This window comes from Heloderma suspectum, chromosome 11 (assembly GCF_057233095.1).
Source record: "Heloderma suspectum isolate Gila_16-S chromosome 11, 16-S_ref, whole genome shotgun sequence".
Lineage (NCBI taxonomy): Eukaryota > Metazoa > Chordata > Lepidosauria > Squamata > Helodermatidae > Heloderma > Heloderma suspectum.
Genome location: NC_139468.1, coordinates 27,059,141 through 27,073,592, shown reverse-complemented (window position 1 = coordinate 27,073,592; position 14,452 = coordinate 27,059,141). Strand labels below are relative to the sequence as shown.

The 14,452-nt window shown below is 43.1% G+C and overlaps 1 protein-coding gene across 3 annotated transcripts in view; it reads left to right on the top strand.

Annotated features, from left to right (window-relative positions):
* The window catches only part of WDR93 (WD repeat domain 93), a 41,569-nt gene that overhangs the window by 4,940 nt on the left and 22,177 nt on the right, over positions 1-14,452 (top strand). For 2 of the 3 annotated variants that reach the window (XM_084817286.1, XM_084817287.1), the window contains exons 3-11: positions 433-628; positions 5,782-5,846; positions 7,542-7,620; positions 8,999-9,165; positions 11,472-11,513; positions 12,082-12,169; positions 12,982-13,165; positions 13,656-13,726; positions 14,050-14,136. In XM_084817286.1, coding sequence (XP_084673412.1) covers positions 433-628; positions 5,782-5,846; positions 7,542-7,620; positions 8,999-9,165; positions 11,472-11,513; positions 12,082-12,169; positions 12,982-13,165; positions 13,656-13,726; positions 14,050-14,136 — 979 coding nt within the window. Of the gene's footprint in view, positions 1-432; positions 629-5,781; positions 5,847-7,541; positions 7,621-8,998; positions 9,166-11,471; positions 11,514-12,081; positions 12,170-12,957; positions 13,166-13,655; positions 13,727-14,049; positions 14,137-14,452 lie in introns of all 3 variants that reach the window. The other variant, XM_084817285.1, reaches the window with a different exon arrangement.

Genomic DNA, 14,452 nt, shown 5'->3' with positions numbered 1-14,452 from the left:
TCATTTGTGCCCTGATCTTCTAATGCATACACATAATTCAGGGTGGCTTCCCAACAGTTAAAATCGCAATATCATCATAGAGCCAAAATCTCAAACCAAATACAGCGGAGGGAGGCAGTACAGATAAGAAAAGACTGCTGATAAAAACATTATTTGTCTGGCAGGGCAAAAGCCTGCTAGAATACAAAGCCTTCACTAGGCAGTGGAAGTTAAAAAAAAAAAAAAAAGCCTTTGCTAGCCAGCTGAACTTTGTAACTAAGTGCAATGGAAGGGCAGCTGATTCTTTCTCTAATGGCCTCAGGAATGGCAATTGGTTGCTAGAGGGAGTGCAGGGAGCTTTCTGTTGGAGTTATTGTTATTACTGTTATTTTGAAATCAGCTCTGTGTGTTGAAATTACTTATTACCTTATTCTCCATTTTTAATCTTCCCAGGTAGTGGGAAGGGTAAACTGCCTGGCAGCCTCCGGAGGATATGCTTTCATTGGGCTTTCTACAGGACTTTCTGTCTTCAGCATACCCCTATGTGAGAAGCTTTGCACTTGGGAGGCAGCCAAGCTTGAGATTTGTAGCATGCGGGTTTCAGACCTTGGCAGTGGTTCCAAACTCCTTGGGACAGTGGATGAGATGGGTAGGTGTAGCTGTTACCCATTTGTATAATTTAGAAAGCATGGTTAAATTCCAAAGTGTTTTCTAGCCTTTATTATATGTGTCCTCCCAACAATTTTGTGAAATACTATTAGTCCCATTTTACAGAAGGGGGAACTGGAGCTAAGAGAAAGTGGCTTGCTTAGGATCACATAGTGGTCATCTGGTTGGCGGGATTGCCAAGTGGCAATTCTGAAAACCTTCTTGTGCTTTAAATAATGGCTAAGGAGGAGGAAGCCTGCCTGAATCAATGTTGTTATTTTTTGTTTGTTTTAATTATGGTTTGGTCCTGTACTTTTTGATATCTGGTGCAGCTCCATAGTCCCGTGTCCACTTAGCCCCACCATTTGGACTCCAGTATTTAGCCAATTTGTGTCAAAACATATGCCTGACTCAGATTTGGGAGGAAACTACCCCACGTGGTAGCAACCATTCACTCTCTTACCTGGGTCCATCGAGTTGGGGAACAAGGTTCTGAAAGCCAGATGAGGCTGGGTGCAGTGCAGATTAGCCAAAATAGAGCCAGGAGAGGCATAATCATCCCACTTGTTCAGACCATAGAGCAAGCCTGGTCTAGGCCTGGCTTGTACATAATGCTAAGCAGGAATTCTGGTGCGCACTGCTCAATCACTCCTGCTTGGATCCTCCTGCCAGTTGTTGTTGTTGTTCAGTCATTAAGTCGTGTCCGACTCTTCGTGACCCCATGGGCCATAGCATGCCAGGCCTTCCTGTCCTCCGCTCTCTCCTGGAGTGTGCTCAAATTCATATTCATTGCATCGGTGATGCTATCTAGCCATCTCATCCTCTGCCGTCCCCTTCTCCTTTGGCCTTCAATCTTTCCCAGCATCAGGGTCTTTTCCAGGGAGTTTTCTCTTCGCATTAGGTGGCCAAAATATTGGAGCCTCAGCTTCAGTATCTGTCCTTCCAATGAACAGTCAGGGTTGATTTCTTTTAGGATTGACTGATTGGACCTCCTTGCAGTCCTGGGGACTCATAAGAGTCTTCTCCAGCACCACAGTTCGAAGGCATCAATTCTTCGGTGCTCAGCCTTCCTTACAGTCCAGCTCTCACAGCCATACATTGCTACTGGGAAAACCATAGCTTTGATTATACGAATCTTTGTCGGCAAGGTGATGTCTCTGCTTCTTACTATGCTGTCTAGGTTTGCCATAGCTTTCCTCCCAAGGAGCAAGCGTCTTTTAATTTCATGGCTACAGTCACCGTCTGCGGTGATCTTGGAGCCCAAGAAAATAAAATCTGTCACAGCTTCCATTTCTTCCCCTTCTATATGCCAGGAAGTGATGGGGCCAGATGCCATGATCTTCATTTTTTTAATGTTGAGTTTCAAACCAGCTTTTGCACTCTCCACTTTCACCCTCAACAAGAGGCTCTTTAGATCCTCTTCGCTTTCTGCCATTAGGGTAGTATCATCTGCGTATCTGAGGTTGTTGATAATTCTCCTGGCAATCTTAATTCCGACCTGTGATTCATCCAACCCGGCATTTCTTATACTCAGCATATAAATTAAATAAGCAGGGCGACAATATACAGCCTTGTCGTACTCCTTTCCCAATTTTGAACCAATCGGTTGTTCCATGTCCGGTTCTTACTGTTGCTTCTTGACCCTCGTACAGGTTTCTCAGGAGACAGGTAAGGTGGTCTGGTACTCCCATCTCTTTAAGAATTTGCCACAGTTTATTGTGATCCACACAATCAAAGGCTTTCATTCTGTCAATGAAGCAGAAATAGACGTTTTTCTGGAATTCTCTTGCTTTCTCCATGATCCTGTGACTGTTGGCGATTTGATCTCTAGTTCCTCTGCCTCTTCGAAACCCCGCTTGTACTTCCGGTAGTTCTCGGTTCGCATGCAGCTGAAGCCTAGCTTGTAGGATTTTGAGCATCACCTTGCTGGCATGTGAAATGAGCGCAATTGTACGGTAGTTTGACCACTCTTTGGCATCGCCCTTCTTTGGAATAGGAATGTAAACTGACCTTTTCCAGTCTTGTGGCCACTGCTGAGTGTTCCAAATTTGTTGGCATATTGAGTGCAGCACTTTAACAGCATCAACTTTTAGGATTTTAAATAGCTCCGCTGGAATACTGTGATTTCCGCTAGCTTTGTTGTTGGTAATGCTTCCTAAGGCCCACTTGACTTCACTCTCGAGGATGTCTGGCTCAAGTTCAGTGACCGCACTATCATGGCTATCAGGGACATTAAGATCTTTCCTGTATAGTTCTTCTGTATATTCTTTCCACCTCTTCTTAATCTCATGTGCTTCTGTTAGGTGCCTGCCTTCTTTGTCCTTTATCATGCCTGTCTTTGCACAAAAGGTTCCCTTGATATCTCCGATTTTCTTGAAGAGCTCTCTAGTCTTTCCCATTCTATTGTTTTCCTCAATTTCTTTGCATTGTTCATTTAAGAAGGCCTTCTTGTGTCTCCTTGCTATTCTCTGGAACTCTGCATTCAGTTGGCTATAACTTCCCCTTTCTCCCTTGCTTTTCGCTTCTCTTCTTTCCTCAGCTACTTGTAAAGCCTCATCAGACAGCCACTTGGCTTTCTTGCATTTCTTTTTCTTTGGGATGGATATAGTTGCTGCATCCTGAACAGTGTTACAGACCTCCGTCCATAGTTCCTCAGGCACTCTGTCTATCAGGTTTAATCCCTTAAATCTATTTGTCGCCTCCACTGTATATTCATAAGGGATATGATTTAGGTCATACCTGAATGGTTTAGTGGTTTTCCCTATGTTCTTCCATTTAAGCCAAAATTTTGCAAGAAGCAGCTCATGATCTGAGCCACAGTCAGCTCCAGATTTTGTTTTTACTGATGGTATGGAGCTTCTCCATCTTTGGCTGCAAAGGACATAATCAATCTAATTTCGATATTGACCATCTGGTGATGTCCATGTGTAGAGTCGCCTCTTGTGCTGTTGGAAAAGAGTGTTTTCTATGATCAGCGTGTTCTCTTGGCAAAACTCTATGAGCCTTTGTCCTGCCTCATTTTGTACACCCAGGCCATGCTTGCCTGTTATCCCGGTGATTTCCTGACTTCCTACTTTAGCATTCCAATCCCCTATGATGAAGAGGACATCTTTTTTTGGTGTTAGTTCTAGAAGGTGTTGTAGGTCTTCATAGAACCGATCAACCTTAGCTTCTTCGGCCTCAGTGGTTGGGGCATAGACTTGAATTACTGTGATGTTGAATGGTTTGCCTTGGATTCGTACTGAGATCATTCTGTCGTTTTTGAGATTGTACCCCATTATTGCTTTTCCCACCCTTTTATTGACTATGAGTGCTACTCCATTTCTTCTAAGGGATTCTTGCCCATAGTAGTAGATATGATGGTCACCTGAATTAAATTCGCCCATGCTTGTCCATTTTAGTTCACTGATTCCCAAGATGTCGATGTTCAGTCTTGCCATCTCATGTTTGACCACCTCCAGCTTACCTTGATTCATTGATCTGACATTCCAGGTTCCTAAACAATATTGTTCTTTACAGCATCGGACTTTCTTTTCACCACCAGACACATCCACAGCTAAGTGTCCTTTTGGCTTTGGCCCAGCCGCTTCACTCTTTCTGGCGCTACTTGGAAATTCCCTCTGCTCTTCCCCAGTAGTATATTGGACACCTTCCGACCTGAGGGGCTCATCTTCCAGCGTCATCTCTTTTAGCCTTGTGATACGTTCCATGGGGTTTTCTTGGCAAGAATACTGGAGTGGGTTGCTATTTCCTTCTCCAGTGGACCACATTTTGTCAGAACTCTCTGCCATGACCTGTCCATCTTGGGTGGCCCTGCATGGCATAGCTTATGGCTTCAGTGAGTTAAGCAAGCCCCTTCGCCACAACAAGGCAGTGATCCATGAAGGGGCCTCCTGCCAGTAGGAGTGGCTAAACAGATCAGAAAGCCTCCATCCATGGTTTGTTTAGCATTATGTCCAAGCCAGGATCCCTGGCTTGTTCCTCTCCTGACAAGTCAGAATCATAAGCCAAACATATGATTCTGGCTTGTTAGGAGAGCAACAAGCCAGGGATCCCAGTTCAGACATCATGGATGGAGGTTTCCTGCTCCGTTTAGCTACTCCTGCTGGCAGGAGGAGCTGAGCAGAAACAATTGAGCAGTGTTCTTGCCCATTCTTGATATCATTACATTGAAACTAGGCCATAGAAGTTGGGCCTTATCACATGACCTGTTGCTGTCCAAGAGGCTTCTTGGCTGGTCTTTTTTCTTGGGGCGGAACTTGGTGGCAGTGCTCAGATGAAATCTTTGTTCTGCTGTGCATGGACTCCAGGTTCAGAACCTGCTGAAGGCCTGGCACTCACTTTCCTCCCCATAGCGTCTCTCCTCTGCTTCCCCCAGTATCTGTGTATTTATTTATTGCAATATTTGTAGAGTGCCTTTCAACAAAAACAACAAATTCTCAAAGTAGTTTACATAGTAAAATGGGAGAACCATTTAAAGCATCTTAAAAGCGTTTTAACTCCCAGGTTTTCACTACAGTTCTTTGTCTTCTGTTCTCTTCTTCCAACAAGACATTTGTTGTTTTCTGTTTGCGTTTTGTAGGTCTTGCTAGGTAGATGGTGCCAGTGGCACTTAGAACTCTGGGCAGCTGAAGTGGAGGGGAGACTGTGATGTAGAACAAGGGTGGGCAAAAGGCAGATCTTTGGGTGATTTGTAGTAGATAGCATGGATTTCTGACTCCCCAATGTTTAACAATAGCAGCAGCCATAGCAACCCCACCCCACGGTTATGCTGAAATGAAGAACGCTTGGGTTCACCAGGAGTGGATTTTGTCTGGCAGGACCACATGCTCTGTTCAGTACTGGTACTCAGAACAATTTTTGGGTTGAGAATTATTTAATTCAAAGTGTACAACTTTTACACCAGGCTCCAGAGGGTAGATCTTGGAAATGTAGTAAAAAAGGGGGGGTTCTCCCAAGGCTGAAGTCATGCATTAGTTTCCAAAGGGGCAGGGCTTCTTTCACCCATGCAAAGAATATCAGCTTTTCTCAGAACTCTCAGTGATAACATTGATAAATTTTTAAGATTTGTCAGAAGATACCTAACATTGTGCTAAGGAACATGAAGGAGAAAAAAATAGCCTAATGCAATCACTCCTTTGTTTTATATTCTAGGTTTTGCCCGTCTTTTTTGTTTTTTCAGGGAGAACCTCTTGTATATAAAAGCCATAAATGAAGTGGTAAGTGAGTCTGTCTGGCTATTTATCTATCTATTTGAGGGGTCTGTTATCCAAACCTTGGCTTTTTGAAAACTGCGATTATCCACATCTATGGTGTGGTACCAATGTTTGGTGTAATCTTAAGTAAAAGGCACTTCCATAAGTGGCAATATGTTCCATCATAAACATATATTATTCATATATTCTTTCAGTTCCCTCATTTAATTTCACATGCAGCCCATTACTAACTTTACTTGGAAGTAAAACCCATTGATTTCAGTGGAGCTTATTTCTACAGCAACTGTGCTTAGGATTGTAGCCTAAGGACCGTATCCTGTGCACAGCTACTTGGAAGTAAATCCCATTTTACCTAATGGGATTTCTGAGTAAACCTTGACAGGATCAGGCTGAATGTAAAATAAGGATAAATGTAAACAAGCCCCATGAATTCTCCAGCCAAACGTAAGCACTTCAAAGTCCCATGGATGTCAGTGGAAGAAAGATGTGGCACAATCCCAAGCATTTTTGCCCCTGTGTGGGACTTACGTACTCCCTAATAAGTGTGTTTAGGATTGCAGCCTTAATTCTCTCATCAATATCAACGCGACTGAAATGCACTTAACTTTGGCTCAGGAGTTACTAAGCACACACACTACAGGTCAGTGACTGATGCTCCTTCTGGGTACTACTTTTCGATTAGTCTCCTAGTCTTACTTTTAACCCCCCTGTCGCTGGGATATGCTCTCTGTTGCCCTCATACTGTATAACAGTCGCAAATGTTGTTTTCAAGCTTGTGATATTTTTGGGGTTGCTACAGAAGATTTAGTGTTTAAACTTGTGGGCTTTCGATTTTGATTATCTATCTTATGGTTGTTGCCATCTTTCTTCCTGATCAAGGTCCTGTGCTTTCAACAGCTGCCCATCAGGTTGAAATTCAACAAGTGCAGCTTTCCCCACCCTGGGGAGAAAAAGAACCATCACCACCAGAGTCCTCTGCAGTTGATCACCATAGCTGTTTAGCCAAGTCCAAATCTATCCCTTTCTTTCTTAATTTATATACCAGTATTCATCCAATAAAATTCCTGAGTGGTGAATAATAAAAAGGACAAAAAGAGAAAAGAATCAAAATACAGAATTGAAACCTTTAAAATCAGATTATGCTAATAAAACCATGGCTGGTTAGTCATGGAAGGCTTGTTTAAATAAAAATTATCTTCAGCACGTGCTGAAAACAAAACAGCATCGGTGTCTGCCAGACATCAACAGGCAGGGAGTTTTATAGAGAGGGATCCAGTACACTGAAGGCTTTACTCCAAGCAGACTCCAAATGGACCACAGGTGACAAGGCAGGCTGGTAAGGGAGGAGGTGCTCTCTCAAGTGTTAAAATGGGTTAATACTTTAGACCTATGGAGCAATGGTGAATGTGGTAGGGCCGTGGATTTTCTAATGTTCATCTTGTATCCAGTTTCCATGCGTCCCTCTATCAATAAAAACTTCCCCCTGCCTCTGTGCCCAAGGCTTCATTGTTGAAGTCCTGTGCTCTCACCATTCAGAAACTTCTCAGACTACTTATGCTCAGACACATTAATGTTCCAGGAACTGTACAAGAGATGTTCAGGCTTAGGTTGCCTGACTTGCCATCCGTGTTCAGCAAGCCCAGCCTGTTCTCATACCGCCACGTATTTATTCTCTTCTCCTCTCTCTTTTTTGGGCAGGAAGATATTAGCAAGAGGAATGCATGCATGGCACTGGAGCTCTCTCACGGGGGTGATTATGCAGGCTTCCTGCTGCAAGGCAAGTCCCAGCCAATGTTTTGTCAGGCATTTGGCCAAACATGCTCAGACCTGCAAGCTGGATCATGGCAGTTTTTATATTTACTAAAATGGGTCTTTGAGGGTTCCCTTTGGGATCTCCCTCCCTACCATAAAGTGCCCCCGCTGATTTATTTTGCTGATGCTGGACTCATTTTCCACCCGCTCTGTCAAATCTTCTGTATGAAATCTCCATACTATAGCCCACCTGTCCTGGAAGCATAACATTTTTATTTTATTTATTTTGGATATTTATATCCCACCTTCTAGGAGAGAGTCCTCAGAAGGTGGCTTTCGGAAATAGGCTGCAGTCCTAAACACACTTACCTGTTGAACTCAGTGTGAGCTTTCTTCTAAGTAGAAGTGTATAGGATTTCACTGGCAGATGTTAAAACCACAGTACATACCAGTACGCAAAATGTGAAAATCACATCAAAGACATACTGAATCCACATAAAAGGATTCAAAAAGCTTTTGAGAAGGTACCTAGGGTCCACCACTGAAAGGCCCTGTGCCTGGTACCTTGGTGAGTGATACAACCAGCCCTTCCTGCTGATTCCTGAAGCCACTCAAGTTAAAGATGAGACAGTTGTTTCTCTCCCCTGCAGAGACCGATCCCACCTCCTTTTGATTTGCACTGTGAATATATGGCTCCTCTAGTCCAAACCTCTTGTTTATAAAAAGCAAATGGAGGAGCTTTACAAAATACCCTTTATCAAATCATAGGGGTTTCTTAATTTTAGCATAGTAGAATGCTTCCACTGCTGTATGTAGAAGTGAAATAAGTTTGGATATAGGCAAAACCCATACATGTGAATCATAAACATAATGAATGGATTTGGATAGCAAAGAATCCAATCTTTGGCATGTAGCTTGAAATGCATTTGCTAATTTCATGACTTGGCAGCAGAATACTTGTGACAAAATTAATGCTGCAATGTTGAGATCCAAACCTTCTGAATAGGACCTGAACTTTCTGAATGGGATTGTTTCCAGTTTGGGGAAATTGACATTTTTTGAATGCATGTGAGGTTTTGTTTGCACTTTGGTAAGAAATTATTTTCTCTTACAAGTGACCCTTCTGCTCATGTGCTCAGAAGCTTAAAGGCTACCTATTAAAAAAGAAAAAAAAAATAAATCCCTTGACACCCCAGAAATAGTCAATAGGAGGGCACATTCAGCTGAGCAAATTGACACCACATGCAGACTTATCAGGAATTTTGCTTTTGATGGCATGTTGCAGATAATGAAAAGGGGGCTCTAGTGTTTTAGGGGGCATCACAAGAGAGATTGCCTGACTGAGAGACCTTTCTTCTCCTTCCCCATTGCTTAATGTGGTTTCTTCTGATTTCCCAATGCAGGCAGCTCAGAGGCTTGGCTGGAGATTTACCGATTGCCTAAGGATTCCTGGCTGAAGGAGATGGAACATGTCCAAACTGTTGCAGTTACAGCTCCAGTTCTGCCTTCAGCTCCAGGAGTCATTAAGGAGACAAAAATCAGCCATCCATCCCTGTTGGAGAAGGCTGCGGTAGGAGTGGGAAGGCATAATTCCATTAGGGCTATTAGTTATTACCAGTCCTAAATTCCCTTTTCTCTGTTGAGACATCATTAAGGCTCACTTGAGAAGTTCTTCCAGATGATCAGTCCGGATTATTAAGCCTGAGTCCAAAGCTCTTTTCTGTTAATGTAGCTACTGATCTGCTTCATATGGACCTAGCTTAATGTGTCAGTGAAGGCAAGTGTGCTGCCTCCACATTAAAAAACACACACATGCTTGGCTTGTTATCTTCTGTTGAAAGGTCTTGGGGGTTAAAATAAGGTTTGATTGCTGGCTGCAAGAAGAAAGCCTTGCACAAAATGGGAGAGACATCCTCTCAAAACGTACTCTAGTATTTAATGTGACATGGCTCAGTTGCAGCGGCTGCACCCCAAAATATATATTTTATCTATCTAGCATTATGCTGATGTTCTGAACACAATATAGCTGCTCCTTGTAGCTCTGCAGCACAGATGTAGCTATGCAACAGGCTCTCACAACTTCTGACCTACTAAGCCACAGTCATGCACTGTAGCTTTTCAGTTGCTCAACAACCCCCAACCCACCTCCACGTTTTCAGTCTCAGGCAGACAGCGACCTATGGAAGCTTATTGAGTCCATGGGGGGCTGCCATACACAGCTGCTCGAATGCATCCAGGCTTGGGGACCTCAGGATGTGGAGTTTTGCTCAAGCATTTCAAAATAAGGAAAGCTTTGATCTGACTTGCTTCTAAGTCCACAAAAGTTACTGACAAACGTTTTTGTTTTTACTAGCCTGCTGGCCTCCATATACCTATTTATTATTTTAAACCTATGTTGGCCATTTGTAGCCCTAAATGAAACAACGTTTGTAAAGCTTCCCTACCTGGCCATCCAGGTGTGGTTCTTAATCTTCTAGGCAACTAGGCACATCACTCTTTGATGTGATGCAAGCTGATATGTTCTGTTGCTGAGACTATCTTAGCTTTTGGTATTTGAAAGCTGCAGACAAGGAAGTCAAAAGGTAGCTTTGCGTTTACATTAAAACAAAACAAAACAACAGTTCACAATCTAAATACTTCAGTTACTTCTGCCTCGAGATGGTTATCTCTAAGGACGTGATCATCTTTCTTTTGCTCAAGTCCTTGCATTGCCAACTCTCCTTGCTTTGCTTCTATGCTAGCTCAAAGTTACATTTTAGCCTTTGTCTCTTGCTATGATGTGGTTTTGCACACACTCTACCTTCAGGGAGCTCTTTTCACATTGACCTTCTTGCTGAGGAATCCTCGTACCTCCCTTGAAGAACCCCTGTTTGTTGCAGAATATTCTGGGGGGTGCCCTGCTATAGTCAGGACGCTCTGCTCTACGACACCCATCCTCTCCAGCCAGCATGCACCAGGGTTGACGGGACCTGTAGTCTGACACATCTGGACAACACATTTGGGATGGCTGGTATACACATTCAGTACACCGGTCCGGCACTGTTGGATGTCGTCATCATTCCATGTGAACTGGGAATGCAAACTAGAGCACACCCACAATACCCTATTTTGTTTCCACATTGGAAGGAAATATAAAAAGTTGTGAGCAATCAGTATTTCAGAGGAGCTTGTCTCCGTTACAGGCTTTATTTGAAGAACCCCTGCTAAGCTTCTGAGGATCCCCGCTAACGCCTGGGACTCCTGGAGTGTAGTTCGAAAACCACTGCTAGAACAGAGCTCTATAAATCTTGCACTTCTCCCCCTTCCCCTCCCGTTGAATGAAGCTGGTCCTGCATCACTTTAAACTGTTTTATGCGTAGCATTCTCTGGGAATGAGGGTGAATTTATACATGTACCTCACCCAGTGTTTTTCTCTATTCCTGTAAGGGCAACTTCCAACACATTGACGCACATGTCTAATTATGATAATAACCTATCACTCTTCGAGTGGCTACAGATAGATAAATGAGGTACTTCTGGATATATTCATAATATTATTTAGTGAGGTCATGTGACATTGTCCCAGAGATCTCCTCTTGTGAGGAAGCAGTCCTTCTCTCTGTAATGGGTAGGCATACCTGGAAATTAATGAGTAGGCTCTAGTTTGGTAAGGCTTACACAAGCAAACAGTTCAGAAATAGGTTTCCATGCTCCTCTTTTAAGGTGGAATTGGTACCTGCTTCCTGCTTTCTTTCTGGGAGAACAGGAGATAATGTGTCTTAAGGATTTATTGAGTTGAATTAACTCCATGGGAGTGTGTTTTTAGGATATTCTGGGTCACTTTGTACATTAAAGAGACTACAGACATATATTAACTTGCTTTTTGTGGTTCTGTAGCAAAAGAGTACAGATGTCCCAGGATCAGCCCCTGAAGACATGGTAAGTAATCCAAACTTTGAACTGCTCAGGGTTACTGAAAGGTTTAGAGCTCTAGTCAGCAGCTAGCTTCCCCAGAGGGCCACTTTGAGAGGGAATTTGGGGAGCAGTGGGCCAAACCCCCAGTTTCCATTCCCATGGTGCTCTTGCTTCATGCCAGTCTTGCTTCTTTTTTGGCAACAGATGTAGCAGGGGTTGGGTGGGGGAGACACTCAACACCCCTTCCAAGGCTGTTTTGGCCCACAAGGCTTGAGTTGCTGATCCCAAGTTTAGATTTAGATGGGTGAAACTTTATACCATTATGTGTTCTGTGCCTTGGATCTGGAGAGGCATTCTGGGCATGAGACGTATTTGTGTTTCTGGAGACAAGTCTGTTTTATTGTGGCACGGAGGAAGTCCCACAGTCACAGCATCATTGGTTGGTGAGCTGTGTCTGAAGTGGAAAGGGTTTGACTGCAGGGCAACAGTCTTGCTTGGCTCTGAAAACCTCTGTGGGTAGTGCAATGTAGCAAGCAACAGGCCCTGGAAATGTAGTGTTTTAGGTTTGCCTTTCCATTTTGCTGCATTACAGGATTTGCAACAGCTCCTAAGCAGAGTCGAATCTAGGTTGATTCCCCCTGTTCTGCTGCTGAGGGTCAGATCACCCAAACCACTCACAGGTCAGAGCTCTTTTTATTTACCCTCTTCTGCAGATGGTATTAAGCAGGCTTCATTAGGTTATATTGTGCTGGGTGCAGTACCAATTTCAGGTTGCACTGTGGTTGCCACTGGGACAAAGAAAGGTCATGTCTGATCCCCCTCTTTGAAAATATAGAAGCCAGGAGTTATTTGGATGTGTCAGTTTAAACTCATGGGTCCTTTGGAGGGCAGAAGAAAAATGTGCCAGGTCCTTATAGCAGCTTTCCTCATCAAGCACCCTCCAGCACTATGAGTCCGATTAACCCAAGCTGAGGATAATGGGAGTTGTAGTCCAATACATCTGGAGGGCCCCAGGTTGGGGAAGGCTGCCTTACAGTAATAAAGCGGGAGATAAGTTTTAGGGGCATTAGGTAAAGCGTTGATAAGGAGCTAAATTGGGAGAGGTGTGCTTCCGTAACCCCCATGGAAACAAAGCATTATTTCACACAGCCTCCAATCTTCTTAGGTAGGTAAGAGAAGGCCCTGTTGGGGAAGTGGGCCCTTTGCCAGTCTTGGGAGTCTTGGCAAATGGACGCACTTGCTCCCCTCTGCCATGCTTTGACTTGGAAGTAAGCCCCGTTGTATTCAGTAGGACTTACTCCCAGGTAAGTATTCAGAGGATTGTGGCATTAGTTCCTGTCCTCCATTTTTCCCTTGAGAAAGCAAAGTCCAAATGATATAAGTACTCTGAATTAAATATGAATAAACATAAAGTATGTGTAGTAGATTTCAAGACATTTAGATGACTTTGTATGGGGTTTTCTCACAGTGTCTTATATGCATTCAAACTCAGCAAGCCTATTTAAGAATCCTTTTGAAGCCTTAATGAAGAGTGATGATGGCAGCATGATTGGTTTGGGACACAACCACATGATCAGAGAGTGCCAATATGAGCGGCAGGAGGCGATTTTTAACAGCACTTTCCAGCAGTTTCTGGAGACAGAGAATGCACCGGAGAGCAAACAGGAGAAACCCAGGTGAGAGGTGGAAAATACTGTTAACATTTATTCCCATTTTCCAGCCTTGTAGCATGCTCATGAGAGTGGAGCAGCAAGACCTCCAGAGTTTCTTTCTGATGTGGAAGTGAAGCTGACAAGCTTCTCTGTCTGACCGTACCCCACCTGGGCTTCATGGGATGAACTGATAATGGTTTGATGATGTTTTATGTCTGTTTTAATTGGGAGCCACCTTGTGACTTTAAAAAAAGAAAGAAAGTTGGTGGTGGACTATAAGTCTTGTAAATAAATAACATCATTGTTCTATAATCCACCTTTCCCCAACCTGGTGCCCTCCAGATGTGTTGGACTGCAATTCCCATAATTCCCAGGAAGTTATGACAAACTTGAATCCCATTAATTTCAGTGAATCTATTCTAAGTAGAATTTATGTTGGCTTTTAGCCATTGGCTTTCTCAAACCTATTGCATGTCATATTTTTTTAATGAATTATTATCTCTCCTTATTTCAGCCATGCTGTGTTTCATTTTCATTTGCCTGGCCGCATCTTGCCTGTTGGAACTGAAATCAAAGCTGAGCCAGGTAATTTCCGATCATGGGTAGGGTGCATAACTATATCGCAGAAGTTCCTTCAGGATTATAGTTTCAAACATAAACAGTCAGGGAGCCTGGAACTCAATGGATCGGAATTTTGCATATTTTCCCTATTATTATTATTATTATTATTATTATTAATAATAATAATATTTTCCTTTATTTTATTTGTGCCCCACCATTCTATAAAGAAAAAATGGCACTCAGGGCAGCTTTTGGGTTTCCCATTTTGCCCTCATGGTGTGAGACTGTGGGAATCCTCGAGCCTTCTGCCATGTCTTTGATTGCCTCCGCTTTCTCCCCTTTTCCAGATGTGCCTGTCGCATTCAGTGTTCACTGGAGCACGAGTCACAATCTCTGCTTCTATTTTCTCAGTCGTCCACCAAAGGAGAAACCAGGTAATACAGTGTTGGTTGGGATGCTCTCACGTACACCAAAGCATTTAAAATTTACATGTTTCCAAAAGAATTCTTGAATAATACGTATTAACGAATTAAAATCTTCAGAGCATGCTAAACTATCATAAAAATAATGTTAAAATTCTCTCTATATAAATACATAAGTTTAATAATCTGACAAGTATTAAAAAAATAATAAATTATACCCCCCCCCCACACACACACACAACACACACACGGCATTTAAAATATTAGTATTGGTGGCCATCACTACATCTTGCAGTAGCGAATTCCATAGTTTAACTATGCACTGTGT